At 41.0% G+C, this 26,858-nt stretch overlaps 1 protein-coding gene across 2 annotated transcripts in view; it reads left to right on the top strand.

The window, feature by feature from the left end:
- ARHGAP28 (Rho GTPase activating protein 28) overlaps positions 1 to 26,858 on the top strand; it is a 76,633-nt gene that overhangs the window by 32,294 nt on the left and 17,481 nt on the right. For both annotated transcript variants that reach the window (XM_059858438.1, XM_059858448.1), the window contains exons 2-7: positions 9,027 to 9,226; positions 13,751 to 13,968; positions 19,494 to 19,581; positions 21,494 to 21,651; positions 25,236 to 25,401; positions 25,514 to 25,605. In XM_059858438.1, coding sequence (XP_059714421.1) covers positions 9,027 to 9,226; positions 13,751 to 13,968; positions 19,494 to 19,581; positions 21,494 to 21,651; positions 25,236 to 25,401; positions 25,514 to 25,605 — 922 coding nt within the window. The remainder of the gene's footprint in view (positions 1 to 9,026; positions 9,227 to 13,750; positions 13,969 to 19,493; positions 19,582 to 21,493; positions 21,652 to 25,235; positions 25,402 to 25,513; positions 25,606 to 26,858) is intronic.

Below are 26,858 nucleotides of genomic sequence, written 5' to 3'. Positions count from 1 at the left end.
ATCTGAGAATCTGATTCAGGATTTTCATGACAATGTGAAGTTATTCATCACTCTGTCAAAAGATTCAAGAATATCTTCAGTGAATATGCTTTTTTTTTTCAATAAAATAACTTTAAAGGTAGTGTTTTGCTTAGCTTTAAAAGTTTGGTGGGCTACTTTACACTACTTCAGTCCAGTCCTGTGAATACTATTAAGCCCAACGTTCAAAACATTTTGTCGTGAATACCATTCAGGAGGAAAATGTAAATGAATACATTAGAGTTTACTTATTCATATGTTGTAGCTCAGCCATGGCCTTCAATATACGTTAAAAACATCTAAAGGAAAAACCAATAACTCAAGTAATGCTTGTTTGCTTAGGTCCTGAAGCCTTTGAAAAAAGTGTAATGGGTGGAGTGGTGACATTTACTTAAAAGCATTCATTAATTATAGGAAGGAAGAAAGTAATGGCTGGACTTCACTTAAAACCAAGCACAAAGAAAACTTCAAACGCATATGGCATGACTTTAAGCTCCTGTTTACATATTCACTCTCTAGATGTGTCTGCCTCCCTTCATTGCTTATATCAGGACCTTAAAGTGCTTACACTTGCAATATATGCAGTTTCATGAGATACCTTCCAGTAGACAATATAGTCCAGTTCCTTATGCTGTTACCTTAAGTCAACCAAAATGACTGACTTTGTCTTTTTGAAGTGTTTCAGAAAGTCATACAAATACTCTGAGTTTCTTAATGATAATAATCATTCTGGTTGAAAGGATAGCTCCTCTAGAATGATATAAAAATAAAAATGTATATTCTTTCACATTTTCATCATAAATGCAGGCAATATTAGAAGATGTATTGAAAGATTTAGAAGACTTGATTCCTTATGTTTCAGTGCTTCACTGTGTCTGCTGAGTATTTTAATTTTTATTTTAAAACTCTAATTTGTGGTTCTAGAGCTAGAACTCTTCTAATATTGTCAAGTTTACATCTCACGTGGATTTTACTTGGTTTGCTTCTTTGCTTGCTGGATGATTTGGGTCCACTGGAGCTCTTGAACCTGTGCATTTCCTGCAGTTTTAATTATCCTATTGTGCTATAAATAATGAATCTGGCTAAATGTGAGTTGCTGGCAGAGGCTAATCAATTTTATTGTGAAAAAATATTCTGGATCAGTCTGCACATTACTTTCCTCCTCCTTGTAACTCCTTGGTACTTGTAGTTGCACACAGAAGGATGCACAGTGGCCTGATGTACTCCAGCTGACATGAGACCGTGCTGTACCCAGGGAGTGTTTACAGGGCTCTTGGTTACCTTAGAAGTGACACTACCAGAGCAGTAGGAAGCAAAAAAAGCATGACAGCTTTTCTACTGCCTTTTGTGAGTTTTTCCTCACTGCTACAGATAGCTCTCTGAGGAGGGACTGAGTGCATGCAGTGAACAGCATCACACTTTGGGCAGTACCAGTGTTTGGACCGAATCTAATATATTTGTTCTTCCTGCTCTCCTCCTTCTTCATATGTCTCTTAACCATCTTTGCTTGCTGCTTTAGTTAACACACTGCTTGCCCTAAACTGCCGAACAAAACACTTCTGCCTCATGCTATTTGTGTGCCTTCACTGAGTAATTCATGTCAAGGACTAGTAGTAAACGCAGGGCTGCCACACAACCTATTTTCAGGGTCAGTCCAGGTGGAATCTAAAGGGTTTGCCTTGGATTTCGGAGTGCTCCGCTGACTAGAATCTCTCTGGGTGAGTGGCAGATGGAATTTATGGAGTCATCTACTCAAGAGAAGTGGATAAATTGTACAGTGCATGTGCAGTGAGCCTGGTGCTCCCAGAGCCTTCCATCGGCTCTGACTGATGAAGCGTGACATCCCGTGGGTTCAGTGCTCAGACACAAGTCATTTGTACTGTAAAGGCACAATGGAGCAAACGTCTTCTGGAAGCACAGGGCTTTCTAAGTCCACAGTACATGGCCCACATGCCTATGTTTCTTTGCCCTACCCTAGATACATGGATTTGTTTTTCATAGGAAATAAATAGGTCTTAGGCAAGCAGTGCATTGCCTAAGAACACAACAAAAGAATTGGTCACTTCTAACAATAAATATGTGTTGGAAATGTTTAAGATGTTTGAAACAGCTGCTCATGTCCAGCTTTTGCCTCCTATAGGTCGTGTCCAGATGTTTCTTATCTTGCCCATATCCACTGAAAATTACATGTGACATATTCTGCCGTGATCTGTTCATGTTCTTAAGTCATCCACACTGAAAACTGGCTTATACTGCTTCCTCTTAATGTATATGAAAAGAATTCTTTCCAATTAACTTGAAAAAAAATGGTTAACAGAACATACTCTTGTTAATCCTTTGGGAACCCCTTCTGCCCTTTAGCAACAGCTTTGTTAGGAGAAAGAAGATGAAATAGAGTCCCTTTCAGATTTTGACAGACACATTGCAGCCATGTAGTGCACTGTCTCTGTTGCATCGGGCCAGCGCTGAAGTGATGTGATTGCCAGAGTGGAGGAGAGGTCTGGGTTATGTCCCCAAAGGTCACTGTTGCCAGCAGGCAATACCTAGAGAGTATATTCCCTGAACTCCCCAAGCTCAAAGGGTTTGATTGTGAGAGCCCTCACACTGGAACTCACAAACAGAGAGAGATTCTTCTGCAATCTCCATGCTTGGCTGAAGGGGGGCCACAATGTGGCCTTTGTTACAGCAGGGAACTTCCCTGCCACTTACAAGCATGTTGCTTAAGAGACAGCTGAAGAACCCAAGGTGAAATGCATTTTTAAATGTTGGCAGGTAACACTGCCATGCAGATTGTGCAACTCAATCTCCTAACTTCTGTTACTACCTTGATGAATTGCAGACAAAATATAATTAAATAAACAAAGCTTTTAATTCCTGTAAATATTACGGATCTTTTCTAAGTCTTTAAATGTTAAGATTCAGTAAACAACCCCTTTTGGTCCTAAAAACCATAGAAGCATAGAACATCCTGGGTTGGAAGGGACCACAAGGATCATCAAAGCCCAGCCTCTAGCCCTGTGCATGACAGCCCCAAGAGTCACACCATGTGCCTGAGGACATTGTCCAAACTCTTATGGAACTCTGTCAGGCTGGTGCTATGACCACTTCCCTGGGGAGCCCCTTCCAATGCCCAACCATTCTGTGCTTGAAAAAATCTTCACCTAATATCCAACTCAGACCTCAGTTGACACAGCTTCATGCCATTCCCTCATGTCCCACTGCTGGTCACCAGAGAGGAGATCAGTGCCTGCCCCAGTTCTTCCCCTCATGAGGAAGCTGTGGACTGCTGTGAAGTCTCCCTTCAGTCTCATCTTTTCCAGGCTGAAAAAACCCAAGTGATCTCAGTCACTTCTCGTACAGCTTTCCCTGGTAGACAGTTCACCATCTTCGTAGACTTCCTTTGTATGATCTCTAATAGCTTTATATATTACACTGTGGCACCCAAAGCTGCGCCCAACACTTGAGGTGAGGCTGCCCCAGTGAAGAGCAGAGCAGGACAGGACAATGCCCTCCTTTGCTGGGCTGGCCATGCTGTGCCTGATGCCTCCAGGACAGGGCTGGCCCTCCTGGCTGCCAGGACACTGCTGACCCATGTTCAGCTTGCCATCAACAGGACCCCCAGGACCCTGTTTTGTGGTGCTGCTCTCCAGTATTTTGTTCCTCAGTCTGTGCATATATCCAGGGTTGAAACACCCCAGGTGTGGAATTTGGAGTAAAATTCAAGTTGACAGAAACATATTTTGAAGAATCTTTTGTAGACTACAAAGATGGGCAAAATAGAGAATTCTTATGTTTTGAAATCTAACCAATACAGTAAGGTCATAGCTTATTTTCAAACCCATCTTTGTTAACAAAGAGTGATGAGATTCACGTGTTTTTGGCATTCTGCTGGGCCACAGGATAAGAAAATTAATTATGAAATAAAACCTTCCTTTGCCTCTCTCTCAAATACTCTTTTACAAAACAGGGCAGCCTGACAGCAAGAGTGACCATGCTATTTAAATATTTGCTATACCAGATGCTAGAGAGAGGAAAAGGAAGCTTTAGCATCCACTGTCTAGGACTTGCCTAACATCTGCAAGATAATCAGAAACAGAAGTGTGTAGATGGAGTTGGGGGGATGTTGTCTGATATATACCCTTCACTGTGATCAGAAGCCATGAAGCATGGGGAGAAGGAAATAAGCAGACCATAAAGAGTGCAGGAACAAGGTCACCAGGAAGGAACCAGAAAAGGAGAGATTTGGGTCAAGAGTGAACTGTGCACAAAAATACTATTTCCCATTGCTGGTCTCTTCCTTTGCCTGGAATTTGTATACATTTTATTTAGAAGAAGGAGAGATATTGGTACATGACTGCTAAAAATTCTGAACAGTTCTTAATAACAGGAATAAATGTTTTTTCCCTGTCAATGCAAGCTACTATCCCCTTTTTTACATATGGGAAAAGCTGAGCAGGTGGTTATCCTGATATAATTATGCAGTGTGAAAAGGTGGATCTTCATCCTACAATGACCAGGACAATTTGATTCCTTCACCTTTCCCATTCTCATAAATGTGCCTAATTGTGGTGAAGCAGGCTCCGGACCCACTGAAAGAAATTAAGGATGACAGCCCACAAGAATAAGATGTCCTCTCCCTCTGTGTAAACACCAATCAATTGCTGTTTTTAACTACAAGATGGCTTTATTGCTCCCATTTGTTTTATGGATTCTTCACCATCCATTACTTAATTAAACTCAAAATACAAGCCTGGCTTTATCATTACTGAGCCTGTGAGCAATCATTAAGTGTCACTGAGCCAGCTCTTCATGTGGTTTCACAAACCTTTACTTTGAGGATAGGGTGAGAACAGCTTATTGGATCTGGCTTGGCTATCCTGAAATCGATGGGTGGTAGCAGACCCTGAACACACTAGTGCAGTACATATGCAAGATAAAATAGAGGGTCAGGAGGCCTGCTTAGCTGATGCATTTCATCAGTGTTATAGATATACACCAGGCCAAAACCAAAGTCAAACACAGCTGAATTAGCTTTTCAAGTGCCCCATGGAAATACCCTCCTTCCATGCAATAGTTTTTCCATGGAAAGCTTTCTAAATTATATCATATTTCTCTTTCCCGACACTCTTTAACTCTTTCTTCTGCAAATATCCAGTAATTGACCAGTTCTTTGATAACATTATTTCTTATATACTTTTCCCTTCTTTTTCTTTTCTTTCTCAGTGTTTTATGTGGCTTTTCTTTTTTATTTTATTCCATCCTGAAAAACATTTCGGCTCATTCAGTGGAGTTGCTATAATTTTCCCTCAGTGCTTTTAGGTTCATACTCCTTTCCCAACTTTTTCCATGGAGAAAGCCAGGATCTGAGATCCCTCCTGTGTTTAATTTAATCAGCATTTCAGATTAGCTCACTACTGCCTATGTGTGTGAGGGAACAAAAGAAACTTGGCATGAACTTTGTGATTGCTGCTTGCTTAACAGGACTGGTTTACAACTTTTCTGTAGGAGCAGCAGAATCAGCTTAGTGAAAACTTTTTATTGTTCTGAACTTCTCTTGAGACACTGAGAATAAAGACTTGAGGGTGAAAAAGGTGTCAGAACAGAGGTTGTCTGCTGCAAGGGTTCCCAGGTAACAGGCAACCTGGGCTTCTTTAGCTATTTCTGAGACAGGCAGATTGCTGAGTCAGTGCTCTTACAGTGTCCTTCAAGAATTAATTAAAAGCAGTGGAGAATATGCTTTGCTTCCTCTGTAGGATTTTTTTTTCCTGAATCTGTTTTGAGCAGCTTTGGCTGGAGGAAATGGGAGACAACTGCCATTATCACGTAAAGGCAAGACCACTTCCTCCAGGACAAAAGTCACAGGTATATGGGTCAAAACAGCAGCTGGAAGTCTTTCAAACACATGAGTTTTAATTAGGCAGACTCAGAATAATTGGAGAAGGTTTGTACCAGACCACCTGGAAGCAAGCTTCAGATGTTTACCTGTAAGGATAAAGCGCCTCTGCCTAACCTTTCTTGTTACTGGAATTTTACACAGCTTGATTTAATCTGGGTTGAGATAACAAGCCTCAAATACGAAGTTCTCAGGAACTTTGTTCAGCTGATTTTCCAAATAAGCTCCATACTTGTAATATTGTGAACTGTAAATGCACATTAATTACACAGGAACCTTAGACATGTTTGGCAGAGCTGGTTGCCACAGCAGTTGTTGCTGTTTTACATGGTCTATTTAATCAGTTAGCTTTCTGGTATGGTAATATTACAAAATAAGCACACTCACTGTGGGGAGAAAAGCAGCAACCCACTAAGCCTCTTTCTTCCTAATATGGTGAAATAAAAAAGCCTTGGTCCGAGCCAGCTGAAGTGCTGGTGGAGTCAAAGCCCAAGGATCAGTGTGGTGTGGTGCCTGAAGAGCACCAAGGTTGTGGTCAGGATTCACACTGGGAGGGCAGGAAATGTTTAAATTCCCTGACCATGAGTAAATGTTGGGAGCCAGTGATGCTATCAGGGATGCCCTCTTCTCGTCCCAGCTCGTGTTTGGTTCCAGAATGGTGAGAGCATTCCTTCCTGCAGTTGCTGGCTCGGGATCTCTGGGCTGTGCTGTATAGCATGTGTAGAGACTGAATTTCCACAAAGGTTTATATTAAGCAGGGACATGAATTTCTCAGTGAGCAGCAGTGTTGGGGTCTCAGGCACCAAGCTGAAGAGGAGGCTGGTGAGGGACAAGCTGTGGCAGGAGGACAGACAGCCCTTGGCATCTCCTCTGCTTGCACAATATCCAGTGAACGGAGGCCCCAAACACCACTGGAGTTCCAGACAGCTTTGCCTTTTTCTTTATTTGTGTTCACTATCACCTTTTAAACAAAAGAGCTCAGGTTTTCACAGCAACAACCACTGGGTTGGTGGGTGCTGTTTGCCCTATCCCACCTCGCTGCCAGCTGAAGAGATGGGGTTTTCTGGCTGCTTCTCAGGAGTTCTGCTTCTGCTGGTTAAAACCTCCACTCAGGGATGCTTGGTACAGTATTAACTCATCACATTTAAGTCCAGTGATCCTTGCATTTTTCTTACTTGCTAATGTGAGGATGTGACATAGATGATTCCACAAAAGAAAGGGAAATCCATACAAAAACCCCAAAGGCCGACGTGTCCAGATGCATAATTCCAGTGATTATAATTTATCAGGTACCCCAACCATGTGAGGCTTTGGCAACAAAAGCCAACTGAAACTCACATCTCCCCAGAGGGAGAGCTACAACAAAAGTATTTTAACCACACTTGTGTCACAAATTCCTCTCGCATTTGGCAACTGTGGCTTGTTCTAATTAAAACAATAACAGTTTCAGCACAATGTTTTAAAGCAAACAAACTATGTGGGGAGAAGCGGAGAGAAGCACTGAAGACAGCACTTCTCTTCCCAGAGAACATGTCTCTACCACCACACAGCATGTTCTCTCCTGCTGCAATGTTGTCACCCACCAAGCTTTGCTTCCCAGCTTTGCTTCCAAGAGCACAAGGGCTGATTTGGCAGATGAATCATCCGTATTACACCTATGAGTGTTCAAAAAAAAATACAAAGGCCTGAGCTTTGCCTTTTCTAAAGCCTGATCATGTCCGAAGCTGGGTTTGTTGTGCTCTGTTGTTTCCACCACAGCTCCCCAGACCGAGACTCAGATCTAGCCCAGAAAGACTTGCCCAGATAAAGTGGGGAGGCCCTGCAAGCCCCAGGGAAGCATCCAGCCCTTCACTGGCAGGGAAGGATGAAGCAGAGGCAGCAGCATAATGAGGGAGAAGCATGCTCAGTCAGCTTTATGAAATAATACATTGTTTATACATCCATTAGGAAGGCTTTGATAAGGAGGGAAACACTGAAGAGGAAATATCTTTTTTTTCTAGTGGAGTAAAAGTGATGCCTGTGGTTTTAAACAAAAGTGTTTTGGCAGGATCATGCCATACAGAAGAGGAAGAGAAAGGGAAACTGCATTTGAATTAATTCTGATAAGTGAAGGTCAGAAGACCTTATGTCAGAATTTTCCATTAATTCCTATGGTCTAGACCTCTGCCAAAATTGTGTTACCTCCTAACTCCTTTGTACAAATATTGTTGTGGTTATTACTGCTGATTACTCTGTCTACTGCAATTACACATACAAAAGCTGTTTACAGTATTGCAGCCATAATAATGCAAAAGAACAAAGTCAGACGATTTTCATGGTGGGTGTTATATGAGATTTTGAATGAATTTGTATAACTCTCTTCAGCTGCAAGTACTTACAGTGGGGAAAGGACAAGAACAAAAGAGTGAGGCGGAAACTTTGTTTTAATTCAAACCTGGTATTGAATCTTAACTTGAAACTTGATTTTTGGTGAATCATAATTTTTTTGAACCTGTGATCAAAACCTTTGTTTGACATAGAATATACTACTTTAATTCAAAGTCAAATTTTGTTTGAAATTATTTTAACTTAAGGAAAAATCTCAAATCTTTTTTGAAGTGTTTTCAAATAAAAAGTAATTATTTTTCCAAATTAAAATCTTTCAATTTTTTTTTCTTTTTTGGAGTGAAGATGAGTTTGTGAAATATTTCAGTGTTCCCAATTCTCATTATTTTTCCCCAGTGAAGTTTTCACTGAGGCATTTCAGCCAATAAGCAAAACAGGAAGGGATAGAAAGAGAAACTGAGGCAAAAAGAAGTGAAAATAGTTTTCCAGTGTCTCTTTAGATGGATACCAGTATTATAAATAGAAATTGCGTTTCCTGAGTTCCCTCTAGACTGGGAAGTACTGAAGGACATTAAAGAGATAAATTATCAGATGCAAAGTGCATGTCCAGCCATTACTGTTGTGAGCAACGGAGATCATGACAATTACCAGAACTGTACTTGGCCTCTGAGATCTTGTTCCCCACTTCCTGGTACAGCCACAGGTCAAGCACTGGTTGCCTGCTCCATTTGCATGGTGCAAGTTAACGTGATAGAAAGATGATTTTGTTTGTATGGCTTTCTCTTTTCAGAAAGTCTCTCTCTCGTTGTCGAAGAATTAACAGGATGCTTTCCAACGAGTCGGTACCTCCTGCCTTCTGTCGCTCCAATTCTCAGGCCTCCACGGACAGCACTTCCATGGAGGACTTCTGGTGTGAAGTGGAGAGCATCAAGGAGAGCAGAGAAGGTGGATCTGAAGAAGCAATGCTCTTGGAGTTCAAACCTGCTGATGGTGAGCACATGAACACCGCTCATTCCTCATTCCCTGGCTTTGCTCCTCTCTAAAGAGTCATGCCCTGATCTCCTTCCTTGTGTCACTCAGTCTGAGCAGAAGCACTAGTCTGGGTCTATGATCATTGCAGCTCCTCTTATGAACATCAGTTAAAAACTGGCAAGAAACAGTAATTGTCTGGTTTATGCACTGGACCTAGTAATTAACTTCTGAAGTGAGTTTTGTTGCATTGATTTTATTTGTGCTTTGGGAGGACAGACAGTGTAATTCAGAAAAGAGAGGCACTCAATGAAAACTAAGTTTCCAGCATTAAATAGATTAAACCAGAACATTTAAAGTAGCAAAATGTTAATTAAGTATGCTATAATTTTAAACTTTCTGGCTTTTGATAGGATATGATTCAGAAATTATTAAAGTCTTGAGGCAGTTTTTGGTTAGATGTAGTATTCTGCTATCAGGAATTTGATATCTGCCTGTTTCTCTGACATTGCCCAATTAAGATCTCATTCAAGGAGAGTTTAGAGATAAGTCAGAATGTAGGGATGCCTACATCGTTCAGGCGCCCCACTTGACCAAATTCATTCATCACTTTTACAACGTATCCTGAAGGTATTAGTGCCTCATTCTATTATCTTAATGTTTTGCCCTCTCGTTAGGCACTGTATTTGGAAAAACTTGCAGTATGTGATAGCTTGTTGCAATGCACCTTTGTGTTAGATGATTTGATAACATCTAGAACAGGGGTTTTCATTTTTTTTTCTAGTTAGGACCCCCGTTGCAAATGTATTAGATTGCGTAACGCGAAATACCAGGTGTTACTATACAATGAAACCAAATTTCTCCTGAGGTCGTGACCTGCTGATAACTGCCGCTACCCTTCTGTGGCTCCTGGCCCCTGGTCGGGTAACTACTGATGTAGGGATAGATTTTGAAAAGATGGCATGTTCTTTCCATACAATTATTAACACGAGTGATGATGTACTTTTCCTACCTTGACGTGCAATGGGATGTCATTAATTCTGCTACCAGGAAGAATGGTGGAAAGTACTCCTTTATTAAGCAATCACATACGCAACCAGTCATGGTAAGTAACCCATGCAGAGGTATCTAGCTCCAACCACATGCTGTTTCCATGGGAAACACCTCCCATTCACTAGTTTCCAGCTGGGCTCTCCTGGAAGCAAAAGGAAAGGCCACCAGAAATCTTGGTCTGCTGTGAGGGTTATGATCAGTCAGCCTAAATCCACTGTTCTGCATTCCTCTGTTTCTTATTGGGAAAACTCTTGTCTGGTCATACTCTTTAGCTTGGAGACTCCATAAGGAGATTGTGAGCCTCTTGGGGCCTCCTGCATGCTATTGTCAGTATGAACTAACAGGTGTCCCTGACTCGTCTGCACAGTCAGGAGAATGACACAAATCCATGAGCTGCCAAGCTGGATAACTTAGTAAGACAAGGCAATACTGGAGCTTACTTTCCAGAAGCTTTTCCATCAGTTTCATCACTGCTGAAGTAAATCTTCTCAACTGCCCGAACTCTGCTGCAGTCCCATGTTACCGTGTCTGAGTACACCTCATCAAATCACATTGATTTTTCCCCCTTTGCCCTGAATTAAAAATGAGACTGCAAGTCAAAATACAATACATCTCCACACTTCATTTACCTTCATACTGTTGTCTTAGTGCATATATATGTATTGCATACACCCACACACAATCAGGCAGTGCTTGCCCTAGTTATTAATATCAGGAATATATTCAGTCTGGGATTATAAATCTTGGGAATAATAGTGAGATCTATTAAGGTCCTAATAGGATAATACTCTTTGCCAGTGATCAAAACACTAAAAATCAATGTGGAAACCCTCAGGGCAAAATAAAAGCAAATATTCATTTCAGATGTCTTTGAGAGGAGGAGATGAAGATCCTTAAGAAGGAGGCCAAAGGGTGATAGAAGCCAGGCAGGCATGACTGTCAAAACCTCAATGTGATTTGCCAGACATCATGTGCAAAGGGCAGACAACAGCATACTTTTTCTGCTGATGTTAGCAAATATAGCCAAAAAAGAACAGAAGATCATGACAAGTGACACAAGGGATGAAAATATAGGGAGGAGAAAGTCACAGTGTATTTAAGATGCCCATGCTGTGCAGAATTGCTTTACAACTTTTGTTACAAGGCTTGAATGCTGTGAGTTATTTAAGGTTATATCTCTGGGCTGTCACAGGTTTTATCTGAGATTCAAAGCAAGACACATCTCTTTCCTAGCAAACTCTTTGAGAAAAAGAGACCTACTCTCAATTATTTTTCTTCTGGTGGAGCAGAATCAAACACAGTATCAGGGCTATGCTGTATTAGTAGCTAACACTGTAAAAATAAGGCTTTCTTAAACAACATGGGGGTGGGGTGTTAACCTTAATTTAATACCAGTGTGTCATAAAATTTTGAGCATTTTTTAATGCAATAATTTATTCTCTTTAATACTTTTACTCCTCTGATTGCTGTTGTTATGGGTTAGTCTATTGTTTGTGTGTGGTTGGAACAGGAAAAGGGAAAAGCCAGAGAAAACAAGTCACAGGGTGACTTGCAAGCAGGCCGAATTTAATGTCTGCCCTGCTATTTTTCATAGTAAATTTGATTACAAGCTCAATTCTTGGAAAGAATATGTCAGGAGAAAAGCAAAAGTTAATGTTATTTAAAAGCTGAAACATGGACAGATGTGGCTCCAACAGTGGCGCACGAGAAAGAGAAGAGACCTTCTTAGAAAGAAGAGTGAAAATGGCCGAAGAATCTCTGGTTCAAGGCTTACAGAGAAGGAAGAGGAACAGTCTTCATCCTGTCTGTGGATACAGAACGGATAAGAGCAGAGACAAGCTATTTCACGGGATACAGTGCTGGTCCCACCCCTGGCTAACACAGAGCAGGAGGTTTAGAAGCAGCTATTTTTGTAGTGCTTTGTGAAGAGGCAGGGCAGTTAACAATGAAGTCAGTGATGGCACATGCATAAGATGCTTTTGCTTGTCCCTGCAGCCAGTCCTGTAATTTTCTCTTTTGTGTATGTAACTGCCAAAGTGCAGCAAACTGGTGTCCATCAATCAGCCTGCATTCTGATGTCAAGAAGAGGCAATAAAAGGAAGTGTGGAAATACCAACCTGCCATTAAGACTGGTGCTGGGACAAGAACAATAAGTGCATTGACGAGTTGTTTTATAGAACATGCTGCAAATTAATCCATTTCCTGCTTGACATGTTTATTTGTAGTACCTCTTCTTCAGTCAGGGCTGGAACGAAATTACTGTCCTGTGTCAGGCAGCTCACTGCTGAGCTAGGATTGCTCACAAAACTGAAATGAAGGTTCTCAGCATCTCCTTCATAAATAGAGATTTTAAAAGACTATGACTTTTAAAAGACTATGTCTTTTATTTTAGAAAGAACACAAAACAAAAAGCAGTGACAGCAAAGTTTAAAATTACTGAAAGATTCAGAGAAGGTAGATTGGGACTTTCTCACAGTCAGATAATGACAGGGCATATTCATTTCAGGTAACAGCTAGCAAGCTGAAAACCTATATTGTCTGCACATGGACAGGTTTTGGTAGTGAGGGTACTGCAGGTGTGGCTTTGTGAAAAGATGCCAGAAGTTTCTGCCATGTCCAACAGAGCCAGGATAGAATACAGTTCTTTCCACAGTGCATACCCTCACAATGGAAGCAATTGCAGTATTGAACCAGCTGGGAAGCAGATACTGAACAGATTTAAGAAGGTATTATAATTGAGATCCCAAAAAACACTGGGGTGTACAGTGCTAGTGAGTCTTTAATAATTAGAAGTTAGGGTAATACCTGGAATGCCAGGATGGCTATTTCTGCATCTTCCTCCTTTACATGACCTCTTAGACACTTACCCCTTCCTGACCTTTGTTCTTCAGTGAGCAGCCCTGGTTCTTAATCATCTTGTTCAAAACAAGCAGTTGGACTAGGTGGACATCACCCTTCTCTCAGTGTGCCTTCTTCACCAGCTACCAGCCAACCCTCTGGAGTCTGGAATTGCACCAGTAGAGTGCAAATCCATTATTCTGTTGTATACACACCTCCAGTATTTCTGTTTATTTGAATTGGAATACCAATTTTATTTCCAACAGCCAAATGGCTTTCTCCAGTACACCATGCTACAAATGGTGAGCGTGGCATAAATGGGAACTGAGGAGATTTATGCTTATGAATTTGGCGTTAATTTTAGGGACCTTGCTTTGTCAGGCTGGTTACTCTGCTGCCTTCTTCACACGCATATGCTGATGAAAAGACTCCTCTGTTCTCCTCATAAGCCTCTCTTGTGCAGACATTGATGAACTGAAAGTTTTTCGAGGACAATATGTTTATAAACCTAACTTAACTTGCACTTGTGGCCTAAGGTTGGAATTGGAGTATTCTCAAGGTAAAGGCTGTGGTAGTCCCATCGTGCCAACTCTTTTCCTTCAGCCTTCTCTCTATTCCTTGCCAGGCTTATTAACATGCTCTCTTCCTCCACAGAAGGGGAGCTGGAGGCGGAATGGCTGCAAGACGTAGGTTTATCCACGTTGATCTCAGGAGCTGAAGAGGAGGATGGCCAAGCCCTGCTGTCCACTCTGACCAGAACTCAAGCTGCTGCTGTACAGAAGAGGTACAACACCTACACTCAGACCCTGAGGAAGAAGAACAAGCACACAGTCCGGGATGTGCGAGATATCTTTGGCACCAGTGACTCTCCTGTAAGTGTCCCCATGCATGCCTTTGTTCTTAATTTTTATGCAATTTGCAAGTAGCTCACCAAAGTTTCTGCCAGACAGGAACCCTTTCCTGCTGACAATGCACAGACAGTCATTAGCAGTTTCTGACCATAACACCAGACTTTTAATGCTGTATACAGTACGATTGAGAGGAAAGGAAGAAACCAAATGCAGTGGTGCACAGTTTTGTAACTAACCTGTAACATAAAGTTGTATCTGTTGCCAGCCTTTCTCCTGCAGCCTCATGTCAAGACTAACATTTACTCCTTTATTTTTTGGAAATTGGTGGGTTACCCTTGGCAGCTATTCAAATTTTTGATGGCTTCTGGGGACCCTTGCTATTTACTCAGCAGTCTCAGTGGTGAAGTAAAACTTGTCTAATGAAGCAACTGGGGTTCAAATATGCATAAGCAATTAAACACCTGCCAGCACGATTGTAACTTGTACACTGGCAGCTACATTTCACTTACATAGCAAACAAAAACCTATTAACTGTTCATTTGCTTCATGGCTTCAGAAATCAGCAGTACCTCTGGAGGTTTCATCCACTTTTCCCTGAGGATAGCTCTGAACACACCAGCTCCTGTCAGTACATGTTTTGATTCTGGTGAACGCAGTCAGCTGTGTGAGTTTAGACCACTGCTCAAAGCAACACGCCTGTTTTTATGTTTATCACTCATGATATCTTAAATGGGAGTCACCAATAAGATCACAAGCTCACCTTTGAAATTAATATTAAAATTGTTGCCCTTATAAAACTCCCGGAAACTATTTTTCGTTATGGTATTGCTTTGTCCTTTCCTGTTTGTTCTACCATCACCTCAAGGCTTGATATCCTGGATTATTAAAAAAAAAATTCGAACAAAAATTGTAGCTGCATAGTAATGTTAAAATTACAAGGATATAATATCCAGATATTTAAACTTTTTGTTTTCAAATTCAGTATCTGGATTCCTTTGAATCTCTTGCACATATCCCACAAATACATCCAGGAGCATCCAGTAGTTTCCTGTGGGCAGACTTTCTTTCATGAGAGATATCAGGCCTGTTTGCATGAACGTTAAAAAGCTGGTGGTACTCCTAGTTAGATTAGCTCACTTCTTCTGATTTAAGTATCTGTAAACCATAAGGTGTTTAAATTTTTTTACAAAAGCTTGAGTTTTCTAATAAATTTTAATCAGCCAAATAAGCATTGTACACTTCCTCTCAGATGGGCACATTACTGATTTATTTTTGACCTGCTTATTTTCCCCTTCTAACTTGATAAAGTTTCTCTCTTGCAAGAGGAATTTGAATGCTCAGAGCAATTGCCCTTCAAGTAAGTGTTTTACCTCCTCCAAAATTGTTTGCTTACTAGTTCTGCCTTGTGAAAGTCTAAAAGATAAGATCAAGTAAGTAATTAAGTCTTCTAATTCTTCTTCCCACAAAAATATGCAGTTCTGCAGGTGCTGACCTAGATGTTAAACCCAGATGCCCAAGCACAACTGCAGAGCACACCATCACCTCCCTCCAACAGCCTGTGAAACATTGCACTTCTGAAAGCCTGCAAGGCCACAACTCTCTAATTTTCCAATTCACCAGTGCTCCGATCTCTGCTGCTTATTATGGGATTTAGAAACTTTGCCCTAATTATCAGCCCTTCAGGGATAAACACACTTCAGGAGGGCTTGTGTCCCTGTCCTAAGGGTGTCCCAAGTAGTCTTTTTAAGGGGGTATCAGCAGTCCCTGGAGCTCTGCTGCCTCTTTAGGCACGGCCCTACAGCTGCCAGAGAATCTCTGTGATTAATCAGTTTGGGGAAGAGAAGCACATTAAAAACAACCCGGCCAAAAGAAAAGAGTGGCAGGAGATGGGGATGGGCAGATCTTTTCGGCACAGCCTGGGGAAGAGAGGTTGGTGAGCAGACTGCTTGAAATGACATGCAGTTTTGCTTTCCCATCCTGCCTTTTAGTTGGGAAGGGCAGAAGTAAACAGAACATGCTGCAAATAGCAAATCAGATCTAATTGTTTCACTTAACTCTATAATCCTCCCCATTAGGAGAATGGATTTACACCTCTTCCCAACAACCTAAGAATCACAAGAGCCCAGAGGGATGGGTCACAGGATGGATTACTCTCTTCCTTGGCTAATGATGAGAGAAAAGGGGATTAGCTCACTAGGGTCACCTGAGATGAGATTTAGGGGACCACTAAAGAGGCATAAATTAGTTGTCATCTGGAGTGGGGGAAGAAAAAGATAGATTTGCCCTAGTTTTTTCCTCTCTGTTCTGATAAAACCCTGCCAGTCAGATGTTTTGCTATTACTGCCTAGTGGCCAGGCTCTGCATGGGTCAACACAGAACAAAAGTTGCTTTTCCAGCCATCCTGCCTTGAGGTCCATGCCCTCATGGCAGGAGTGTCCCCATCACAGACAAAATGGACTGAAATAAAAGGAAATGCAGCTATTCCTTTTCTTGTTTTGGTAGCTTTAGGGGATTTTTTTTTGTTTTTTTCTGTTGCCTGTCCTGGAAAGGAGCTGTGATCCCTAGGGACAAAATGCTACCCCTGTGGTTACAAAAGCCACACCTGGGCAAGTAGAGAAACCTGTCCCAGCTGAGGTGATTTTGCTCTGCTTGAGACAGGTCCACAGCCAGCAAACTCGACTGACAGCCACACTACTGAGTTTTAAATTGGATGGTTTATTAATCACAGTGACCTGATTTTCCTTACTGCTGGTACCCTGCTGCTTCCATCAGACGCTATCGGCTCTGCTAGTGCTCAGAGTTTAGAAAAATCAACAGCAGAATCCAAATGGGGGACACACATGCATTCATTCTGTCATTGGAGAGAGGAGATGAAGCACTGTGCTCATTAACAACCCAACCCTGTGCGTTGTAATTAACTAAAACTCCTGAAGATTTTCTACAAGCATTTTGCTTCAGCAATGCATGACGCAATCATGTCCTAGTTAAAGAAGAATCACTTACTAACCCTATTTGCATGAAAAGGTGTTTGTGATGGTAGTGCTTGGAAATATGAATATATTCAAAGCATGGGCAAATTGTATCCTGGCCAGAGCTATAAGAGTATCCTCCTTTGCCTTTATTTCCTTTAGCATCAGGGCTGAAAATAAAATTTGGTCTCTTTGGTGCTCCAATGATTTGGCTTTACATCTCTACAATGAGTGTAGCCACTAAAGACCCATCCATCTACCTCATCTTCATCCTCTCCTTGCTCTTCTGATTTCATCTTCTCATTGGAAATTCCTGTGTATGTTGTAGCAGTAAACAGTTGGCTCATTTTTAGTGTGTCTAATGAATCACTTTCAGTCAGAAATCAGGATATGGGAAGCCTCACCTTTGCTGAAGCCCCAGGCAAATGAATAAAGCTGTCCTAGTTTATTTAAGGACACAATTTGACTCTTGGTCGTTCGCAATCATTGAGAAAAGGTCTTCAAAAGTTCTTTAATTTTCTTTTACCCTACAGAAATAATCTGAGTCTTTAAATTCACGCATTGAAAAGGTTTTATAACCCAGTCTTCCTAACATTAAAAGAAAGTAAGGGTGGGGGGAAAAGGAAGACATTTTCACAAAAGAGACATAGATTTGGTTCATTATAGATTCTGACTGTGGAGGCTGGGAAATGGGACTGAGAATAGGACATTTTCAGGTACCCCAGTTATTGTGCACAGTTCACATTATTCAGTTCCCCAGGCTTGGGCTGCCTGCTGCCAGCCCTGCTGGTTGCCAGGCAGAGTGTGCAGTCCACTCCATCTTCCATATCTGTGTCTGCCAGCTCTGCCCTGCTTATCAGCTCCAGGATACTGCAGGTGCTTCACCACTCATTTCACCCATGGAACAAGGCTGGAAGTGGGTTTTTCTTAATAAACTAGACTGACTGTTAATCTATTCTGAATATTGTTCACAGGGTCTGACATTTTGAGAACTGAAAATAGATGAGCCAGTTGATAACATTTACCATTAATTTCTCCATCTGGATCTTAAGCAAAAGCATAACTACTTTTGTAGTTGATTGCTGAGACAAGTTTAGCAATCCTCTCTACTTCTACCCTCCCACCAGAAATTTATAGGGCTTTTTTATGTCCTGAAGCTTTTTGTGTAAATGTTGTGGGATTTTATCATAAAAGTATCCAGCTCCCTTTTTTAAAAAGTCTATGGTCCTTACAGTCTTCTGGCAAAGGAAGCCCATGTGACTCAGATCCTGTTTGCTATCAAGTTCACAAGCCATTGAATGGACTTTCTCAGGAGAGATTTTATTCATGTTACATTTGTCTTTGTTGCCCAAATAGCTCAGAGGATAAGATTGGATAAAACAACTAAAACGTTATTTCAGGCTTCCAATTAGAAGAGCTGCCTGTCTTTTAAATATCTGACATTTTTTGACAGCCTGAACACTTCTCCCACACATTGACTACAACTGGAGAAAACAGAATTTTTGCCCTGAGGCATTGCTACTCGTTGATAAACAGCTGACTTAGCAATTTAAAGAGCAATTAAAAGAGCTGGTATTAAGGGCTCATGGGGGCCTATAGCTACAGGTTCAGCTGGAAAACTGGGTCTGTTCCATCAGGCTCAGGGTGTGTGAGACAGCAGGTTTGAGAAGGGCTGGGTGCTTCAGGGCTTCCCACAAGGATGCAGAAAACAGCAGAAAAAATGTTAGACAGGTTTGGAACATTGTAGTTCCTTTCAATGAGTAACCTTCAGGGCAGTTTTATAATTCCTGACCTTGTTTTTGGTTTTTGGTTTTTCCTCAAGAACAAATAGTTGAACTGCTATTTCCCATGGAACACAAACACTCAGATTTGTCTTTATGAGCCACAAAACTGCTGAGGACAAGGCTAAAACTCCACTGCTAAGAAGAGGTGACACTGCTTGAAAGTCACCCTCTGGGCTGCCAAGCCACTTCTCAGCAGTGCAGAATGGTTTCTGGAGTGGAAAGAAATGAATTTGAATATAGAAAATGTTTCTTTGTTCCCTCAAGTTGTTTGTTGCAATTGACTGATAAAGGTATTAGTGTATAACCTGTGGGAGGACATCCATCCTTTAATAGCTTTCTGGTGCCCAAATCACAAGAGGTAGCAGACTGACTGATTTCTGACAGGTCCCTGGGAATAGTGGGTATTCAGCATGTGCCAGAGAGTCTTCAAAAAGATTTGTGGCCAAAATTATTAAAGCCAGGATGAATTACAATTTGAGGAGGACCTTTCAGTTAGCCTAATTCTGTAGAGCAATTTACTTAGCTAATTTCAGTCATTTTATAGGACAGGACTCATTAGGTACAGCAAGCTTCGGTATTACTGACCTCCACACGGTCCAAATCTGTGCAGTCTGGGGAAGATTGACTCTCAGTCTTGGCTTTGAAAAATATACTCTGAAGAATCACAACATATTGTTTAATCTTGTCAAGAGAGTGTAAGCTGAGAATGATGCACCTTTGCTTGAACTGTAGCAGTTTCTGTCCGTAGACATTTGCCTTCACTGCAGTCTGATCATTTTTCCTTGCCTATCAGCCCACATTTGAGGCAGTTCCAGTGTCACCAGTATCTTCTAATGGTATCCAGCTTCCTGGGCAGAAGCCAGTTTGGAAATCAGTTAGCTGTGAGTATGACTACATGTAACCAGTGTTCACTTCCTCTTAGTAACTTGGCAGACAGAAGGACCCTTTTCTGGTTCAGAGGTTGGTCCCCTCTCTCACGTTGGGGCAGTGATTTCTTTAAAATCATCAGCTTATTGTCATGCAGGAATCAAAGTTTCCCATTAAAGATCACTGTTGTACAGACACAGACTGCTGCCCTTGAGGCATCAGCATCCAAAAAATGCTGATCATTGCAAGGCTGGGAATGTGAAAATAATCTGTAAGCAATATCATGCAGAATTGGTCCAAAATATGTCATCAGTGTATTTTCTTGTTGCAAATCAAAGCAGTATATTTCCTCCACAGTTCTTCTCCAGTACTGCAGAAATTGTAGTATTAGAAATTTATAATTTTCCTAGTTCTGCCCTGTTATTCTGATCTATGAATGGTGTTATCCCTTAAATTCTTTGCCCTGACAGTGATTGGCAGTGCTAATGAAAGTAATAGCCCTCCTATACTCAGTGTCTGAATAATTGTCAGCAACCTTCCCCAAGAATGTCCATCTCTTAGTCTGAATGCTCTTCTCATCACCGTTGCTCAGGGCTTAACTAAATGGATATTAATACCCAAATTTCTAAACTAATCCCTTGGATGTTTACCTCTGGATACAGTGGCACAGACATTTTCCTTGGTGGCAAAAACTGCTCTGCTGACACTTCTGCTCTGCAAGCAGTTTTACTGAAACAAATGAGGAACCAAATGCTCAGAGGTACCATGAGTAGTCTGTGGTGCCGTGTCCAGGGGTGGAAAGAGAGATGGAAAACATCTTAAATGGCTTGGACATTAGACAACAACTAAAGCCACAGTTCAGAAACCAGAAGCCACTTAATAGCACACAATTTTTTTCATATCAGACCTGTAAAATATGTGGTGTTGCAAAAAAGTCCCTGTAACTGTAAATGCAATGATTCAGAGAACAATGGGGCATGCACAAGTTTATATGTTTTTTTAATATGTTATGTTTTTTTAATTCACTTTCTGATTGCCATGGCTTTTGAATACACTTGTGCCATGTTAGTAAATTCTTCTCTGTAGTCCTGGGGGCTGAAATTTTACTTCACTTTCAATTAAATCTATGATTCCATCCCAAATGGATTTAGGAGCTGAACCTTACAGGAAAACTAAAAATTTACCTGAAATACTAGAGATCCATCAAGAAAGTTGGCAACCCTGTAGCTCATTTATGTTTTCACACTTTGGCCTCCATGACAATAGCATCTTTCTGGACTTGATTGTACTGATTTCAAAAATTTTCCTCTGACATCCAGTAATTTAAGGAGGTGACTAAATTTTAGAGAAGAGCATTAAGTTATTTCACAACATCTACTATAAATGCCAGTAGATATAGTGTTTTTCAAACTGGAATATTGTGTGTTTTGTCCTGTTATGGTGCTGTACACCTAAACTATCAACAATGAGAAATATGTGTATGTGACTTCATAAAATATATGCACAATGTCTTGTGATTGTGTATAAGTCATCAGTAACCTGAGAAACTGTGTCAACAGCATTTTTCTGTCAAGACCTTTTATTTTTAATTGTTCATTTGACAAGTGCCACCACAGTTTGCTGGTCTGCGAAGACAAGGATGGAGTAAAAAAACTTGGTAATTCCTGATAAACAGGAAGTTGCAGCTTGACTGTCTTTCTCACAGAAAGCAACAAGTTAAATAATCTAAAACGAAAATAGGGATTTTATTTCTAAGGGGTTATTTCCTCAAGACAAAACAGGAACATGCTGTGGTTTGCACTGAAATTCCTCTTTGAAGCACTTCCTTTATTACTTTCTCAAGAATTTTGCCTTCTTGGTTCAAAATCTTAATGTCTCTGTACTAAATGCAATTTATTATTCATATATAATTTCCCTTGTTTTCAGCTAAGAGCTGTCTAGACTGTGGAACAGATAAAGGCAGCCCATCCATAACAGAAGAGCTCTCCTATGATGTCTCTTTCTCAGAATCCATTACAGTCCTTCCAAAAACCCAAGAGTGGCCAAAAAACCAGAGGTTCAAAAAGGAAGACTCGGCTTTGCCAGTAAGTTTCTTCTCCATATATTTCCTTGATTGTTTTCTTTAACACAGCAATTTCCTGTTTAATATCCCCAGCACCATGGAGTCTGTTGAGATACATGGTCTGGCCTTTGCAGTGTGTGCTTTGTAGAGGCTTCTCAGTGTGCCTGCCTATTGCCTGTGGCTGATTCCCAAAGTTAATATGGATATCCAAGCCAGGTTTTTACTCGTACCCATCAGGAACATGTGCACCCAGATGAGTATGTGTAACTCAGTTCACAAATATTGCATCATCCACAATTTTTTCGCACAGAAATAAAAACTGCTTACTGGCATTAAAACTAACAATCATTTTTGTTACCTGTCTGCTTTCCTACTTTTTTCCTCCACAGATTATCTGCCTTTGTTAACGTGTGGATTTAAATTGCCTTGCAGATGAAGGGAGGATAGCAGACCTCGTTCCTGCAGCATACTGGCTGTTTGCAGTCAGTATTGAGGGCAAATCACACTATAGGAGATTCTACACAAATTGTTCAAGAAAAGTTTGCCATATCATCCAACCAGACATGTACTGAGCAGTTGTGTCATTATCTGGAATTTTGTCATGAAGTCATGGAAGTCAATTTTCTACTCACATCTGCCCTCATAACTTCCATCGCTGAAAACTGGAGCATTAATTTAGTGCTTCCAGTACCACCTTTGACATGTATGAAGTGGCTGTAAAGTATTTGGAAAAATGTCCTGAGTGTTATGATGTCCTGAGGTCCCAAACTAATTTGAAATTGTTACAATCCACACAGACATTGAATTATCTGAGAATTAGCCAGTTGTCCATCTGAGATTCCATCAAGGAAGAAGCTGAGATGCAGAAGTAAGCTTCTATGTTGAATGATAAGATACCACGTAGATGACATAATTTGTGTCAAATTCCTGAGCTTTTTTTTCTGTCTTTGCTTGTTTAGGTTTTTGGGGTTTTTATTGTGGGGATAACTTGGTGGCCTGTGGCAACTAAGGGCATCTCTACACTCATCATGATTTTGGTCTTTACTGCAACACATGCACACTCACAAATTATTCTCTGCGACAGCACAGACAATTCCCAGTTGACAGAGCAGGGAAACTGATGACAAAGAAGGAAGAGAAGATGCCATATTGAATATCATGGATCTGTGGATTCATAATTGATAAGCCTTAGAAAACGCCAGTATTGTTCTGGAGTTGAGCTGCTCTGCGTGCAGGACAGAATTTTAAGAGCTCAGAAGGCCACACAAGAAACATGCCAGGTCATTGCAGAGCATTTCTGAATAAAGTGAGCAATAATAGCTGTTGGTGTTGGCCTTTCCCTTGCTTCATCTGCTGCCACTCGTGGTGTTTGGTTTTTTCCCATGATGACTCAGACCATAATGGGCCTCAGCAGAAAAATCACCTCTCACTCTGTTACCCTGAGCAGCCAGTCACCTGCACTCAGAAGGACAGTGGGACAGTGGAGCTACACTGGAGGCTGTGCAATGTCACACTTTCTCCAGGGTGGGCCTGACAACCTAACCAACTTCACTGATGGTGTGTACAGAGCTGCACAGATATTATATATCATAAAATAGCATCTCCCCTTCAGTAGGGAGTTCCCTGACTCCTACAAGAATCAACTCAACATCCCCAGGAGCATTGAGATTTCCCCAAAGTACATGTGATTTCTCCAATGTGGGACCATGGTCCATGTGACTTTGTTGAAGATACCACAGAACTACAAGTCTGAGTACACTGCACAGTTCCACATAGAAACAACATCACAAAATATCAGACGTGATCCTTAGCCAAAACATTAGTAATCTAATTTTGGGATAGCACAGCCTCCTTCAAACCTGCATATTTTTTTCTTACACCACTGTAAGAAAAACCACTGGAAAATTGTGACACAAGACAGAGAAAGACAGCCAGCCCTGAAGTTTGTATAAACCACAGCATCACATCATAGTGACCCCTAGGAGTCAAATAGCCACTGTGGAAAATCTTTGTACTAGCCTTTTTAATCAGTTTTGCAGTGCTAAGAATTTTTTCTTTTTCGCCCCACAAAATATATGTATACAGTCTGGGGTGTTTTTTCCTGTTTTTCAAGGTGATTTATTGCATTTCGGCTGCTTTTGCACTTTTTGCATCACTGGAATCAAAATGTGTAGGTATTCTTTAGTGTTTTATGTTTCTTCAGAAGGCTAACTCCCATGCAGCTTTTGTTACATTAAGTCTCAGCAAAAGGCTAACAGTGGAATCACTGCATTCTAAGGAGGGAATATTCTGGGCTAAAAATGCCCCAGGCAGCAAGTAAAAAAGTTATTCCATTCCCTACACTCTTTCTCACCCAATTATTGTTAACCCCTATTGAAAGACCATATGCAATGTAGTTTATGAAGTCCTAAACTACATTATCTAGGTGTCCTTTATACTCTCTTCCTTTTGAAATCTGGTGTAAGTTCAGCTTCTGTTTCGATTTGGTTTAAGGTTTGTTTTTTCTTTTTTGTTTCTCTTCTTCTTAATCAGTTTGAGTGGCTTAATTTAAAGATGGGTTAAACCTTTTGAGTCCAAATTTGTAAAAAAATGAAGGACTGAGCTGAAATCTCCAAAAGCAAAACATTGCTAGAGACTGGGTTTCCACACAGTTCCCTAAAGGAAGGAGATGATTTTGTAATACTATTTATTTATGCCTCTTATTAACAATGCCTGGTTTAAATTTAAAAAAAAGTACAATACCAAAGATCCACAGGTCTTTGAAAAGCATGTTTTTTACCATATTTTTTTACTATGACTTTGTTATTATGTCTAACAATTATCTCAGAAACTGATGGGTGTTTGTTCTTTTTGACATTTGTACAAAGGCATCTGTTATGACGCAACATTCCTGGCTGTGGTCCCTGACACTGCAGTTTCTAAAACATGTAGCCATCTTCACATGCCCCCAAATTACTCAGTATCATTTAGTTTAAGTCTATTTGAATAAATTATTTGTTAGCTGCTGGGAGTCCTGTTTCTAAGCTTTCTTGAGCAATTAAAAAATACCCCTGAGTTGACAGGGTTGGCTTCTGAACAGAGCAGTTTTGCTTCTGGGCTTTTCCTCGGGTCTTTAGTTTGAACTCCCCTGTAAGACCTCAGAAGTTAATAGCATTAAGCAAAGCAGGCATGGATTCATTACACACACACAATTGATACAGAACCATATCCATGATTAACTGTGTCAGCCACTTCAACAGCATTCAAAAATGTTTTGGAGAAGGCAGGAGCAGAGCAAAATGCTACATGCTGTGGAAACTGGGCAAAACTTTTAAAGAAGCCCATAACTCCTTTGTCCAAGCTGAAGTGCGGGCACTGAGGTTCTCCAGCACCACTTCCCAGTCAAACTGCAAGGGTGCATGGTGAGCAAGAAGCTCAGTTTATGTTCAGGTTGATGCCAGCTACGTCACCTCACCAGGCCAATCTACAGGGCTGTAGCTCATCCCTTTATTGTTATCCATCTCCCTGAACATGACCTCCGGTCACATCCGCGCATCTCTTTTTAAAACAAAAGTTCACTTCCTGTAACTTTGGTGCAAATAAAGCTGCGACCCCTCTCTGCTGTAGAAATTCATCGTTCGGAAGAGCCGCTTTGGGCTGACGGAGGTTGGGGACCTGTCTCCCGAGGACATGAAGAAGATCCGCTACCTCTCCCTGATCGAGCTCACCGCCTTCTACGACGCGCTGGGCGTGGAGCTGAAGAGGAGCCGCGTGGAGAGGGTGCGGGGACGAGGTACCGTGTGTGGCATGCCCTCTGCAGCCACCTCCATGGCCATCAGCTTTGAAAGAAGGTGCTTTCGAGGCTGTGTCTCCTCGTTCTCACTTTGGTTGTTGTTGTTTTTAAGAGAATGGTCTTTTTGGAGTCCCTCTCACGGTACTGCTGGAGAATGACCAAAAGAAGGTCCCTGGAATAAAAGTGCCCCTTATCTTCCAAAAAGTGAGTATCACTTGGCCTGCTTGGTCTCTAGGATTTGCTTTTCCACCGTTTGCATTGACACTCAAAGGAGTCATCAGATCAGAGAAGTTTCAGACTGGCAGGTGTCTAGAGACTGTCTGAATATTGTGGTTTGAAAACTTTGTGACGGGGAGACAAAATCTGCTTCTTTTTTGGCTTTTTCTCTCTGGTGGGTACCCTTTTCGATTTTTGTAATTATGTGATACCACACAGGAAACTTCGGGAAAAAATATATCTTTCTGTTTCCCTTTTTCATTAAAACGGAGAGCCAAGCAAAATTATGTGTGTGCAGAAGAGGCAGAGAAGAGTTGTCTCGGTTGTTTTAATTTCACATTAATTCAAACCATAGGTATTACTTGGCTGCTGTTTGCAGAATGGAAGTGATATCTTCTGATTGAGGTTTGTATGCCAGGACAATGGTATTTAAATGAGACATTTGGCCACAGGGGGATACCCTGTGGAGGTTTTGGAGGCGGGTACACAGACACAAGTACTTGTGCAATTGCACAGATTTACACAGACTCAAAGTGGCAACAGATTTCCTTGTAAATACTGACAAAAGAAGAAGTGTTGGGGAGTGTCTGACACGACTTGAGCATTTACATGACTTTGCCATTAGCTCTGCTGCTGCCCTATCAAGATAACACTGGAAATTAGAAGGAAGCAGATCTGGTGGTGAAAATGCAGAGCTGTATGATTAAATGCTGGGAAATCAATTTTTTTTTTCCCTCAATGATCAAAATTATATAAAATCAAAGCTTTTTTTTTTTTTTTTGATAACCAATTGGAGTGGAAAGTTTAGTCCGCTATTCACAAAAATTTGAAAAAAAAATGTCCTGGGATAATTTTCTAATCAGAGTTCTCAGTTCCAAAAAACCTATGTTATCTATAGACCTTTCCATTGTGCCCCTTGGGGCACACTTAAACATTTCTCAGAGGTTTTTTTCCCTTGAAAACACCATTGTTTAAGCATATCTGCTGTTTCTTTAATATATTTATGTGTTCATTGTTCTATAGCAGTGCCAACTCTGAAGTCAAGGGCAGAGGGGCTTATTGCATTAGCAGTTTTCTGTACTCTGCATACTCCTTACTTCAGGATCAGGACTGTGGAGACAAATTTATTTACGTGAGCTGGCTGGATTTCGTTAGCTGATTCCATAGAAATGTATCTTTTTCAGATTAGTTTCAAGGATACCTAGATTGAAAAGAAAGTCAGGAGTATTCTTCAGCACTTC

Source organism: Haemorhous mexicanus, chromosome 1, assembly GCF_027477595.1.
Source record: "Haemorhous mexicanus isolate bHaeMex1 chromosome 1, bHaeMex1.pri, whole genome shotgun sequence".
Taxonomy (NCBI): domain Eukaryota; kingdom Metazoa; phylum Chordata; class Aves; order Passeriformes; family Fringillidae; genus Haemorhous; species Haemorhous mexicanus.
Note: the sequence above shows the minus strand (reverse complement) of the source record. Positions and strands in the feature narration are given on the sequence as shown.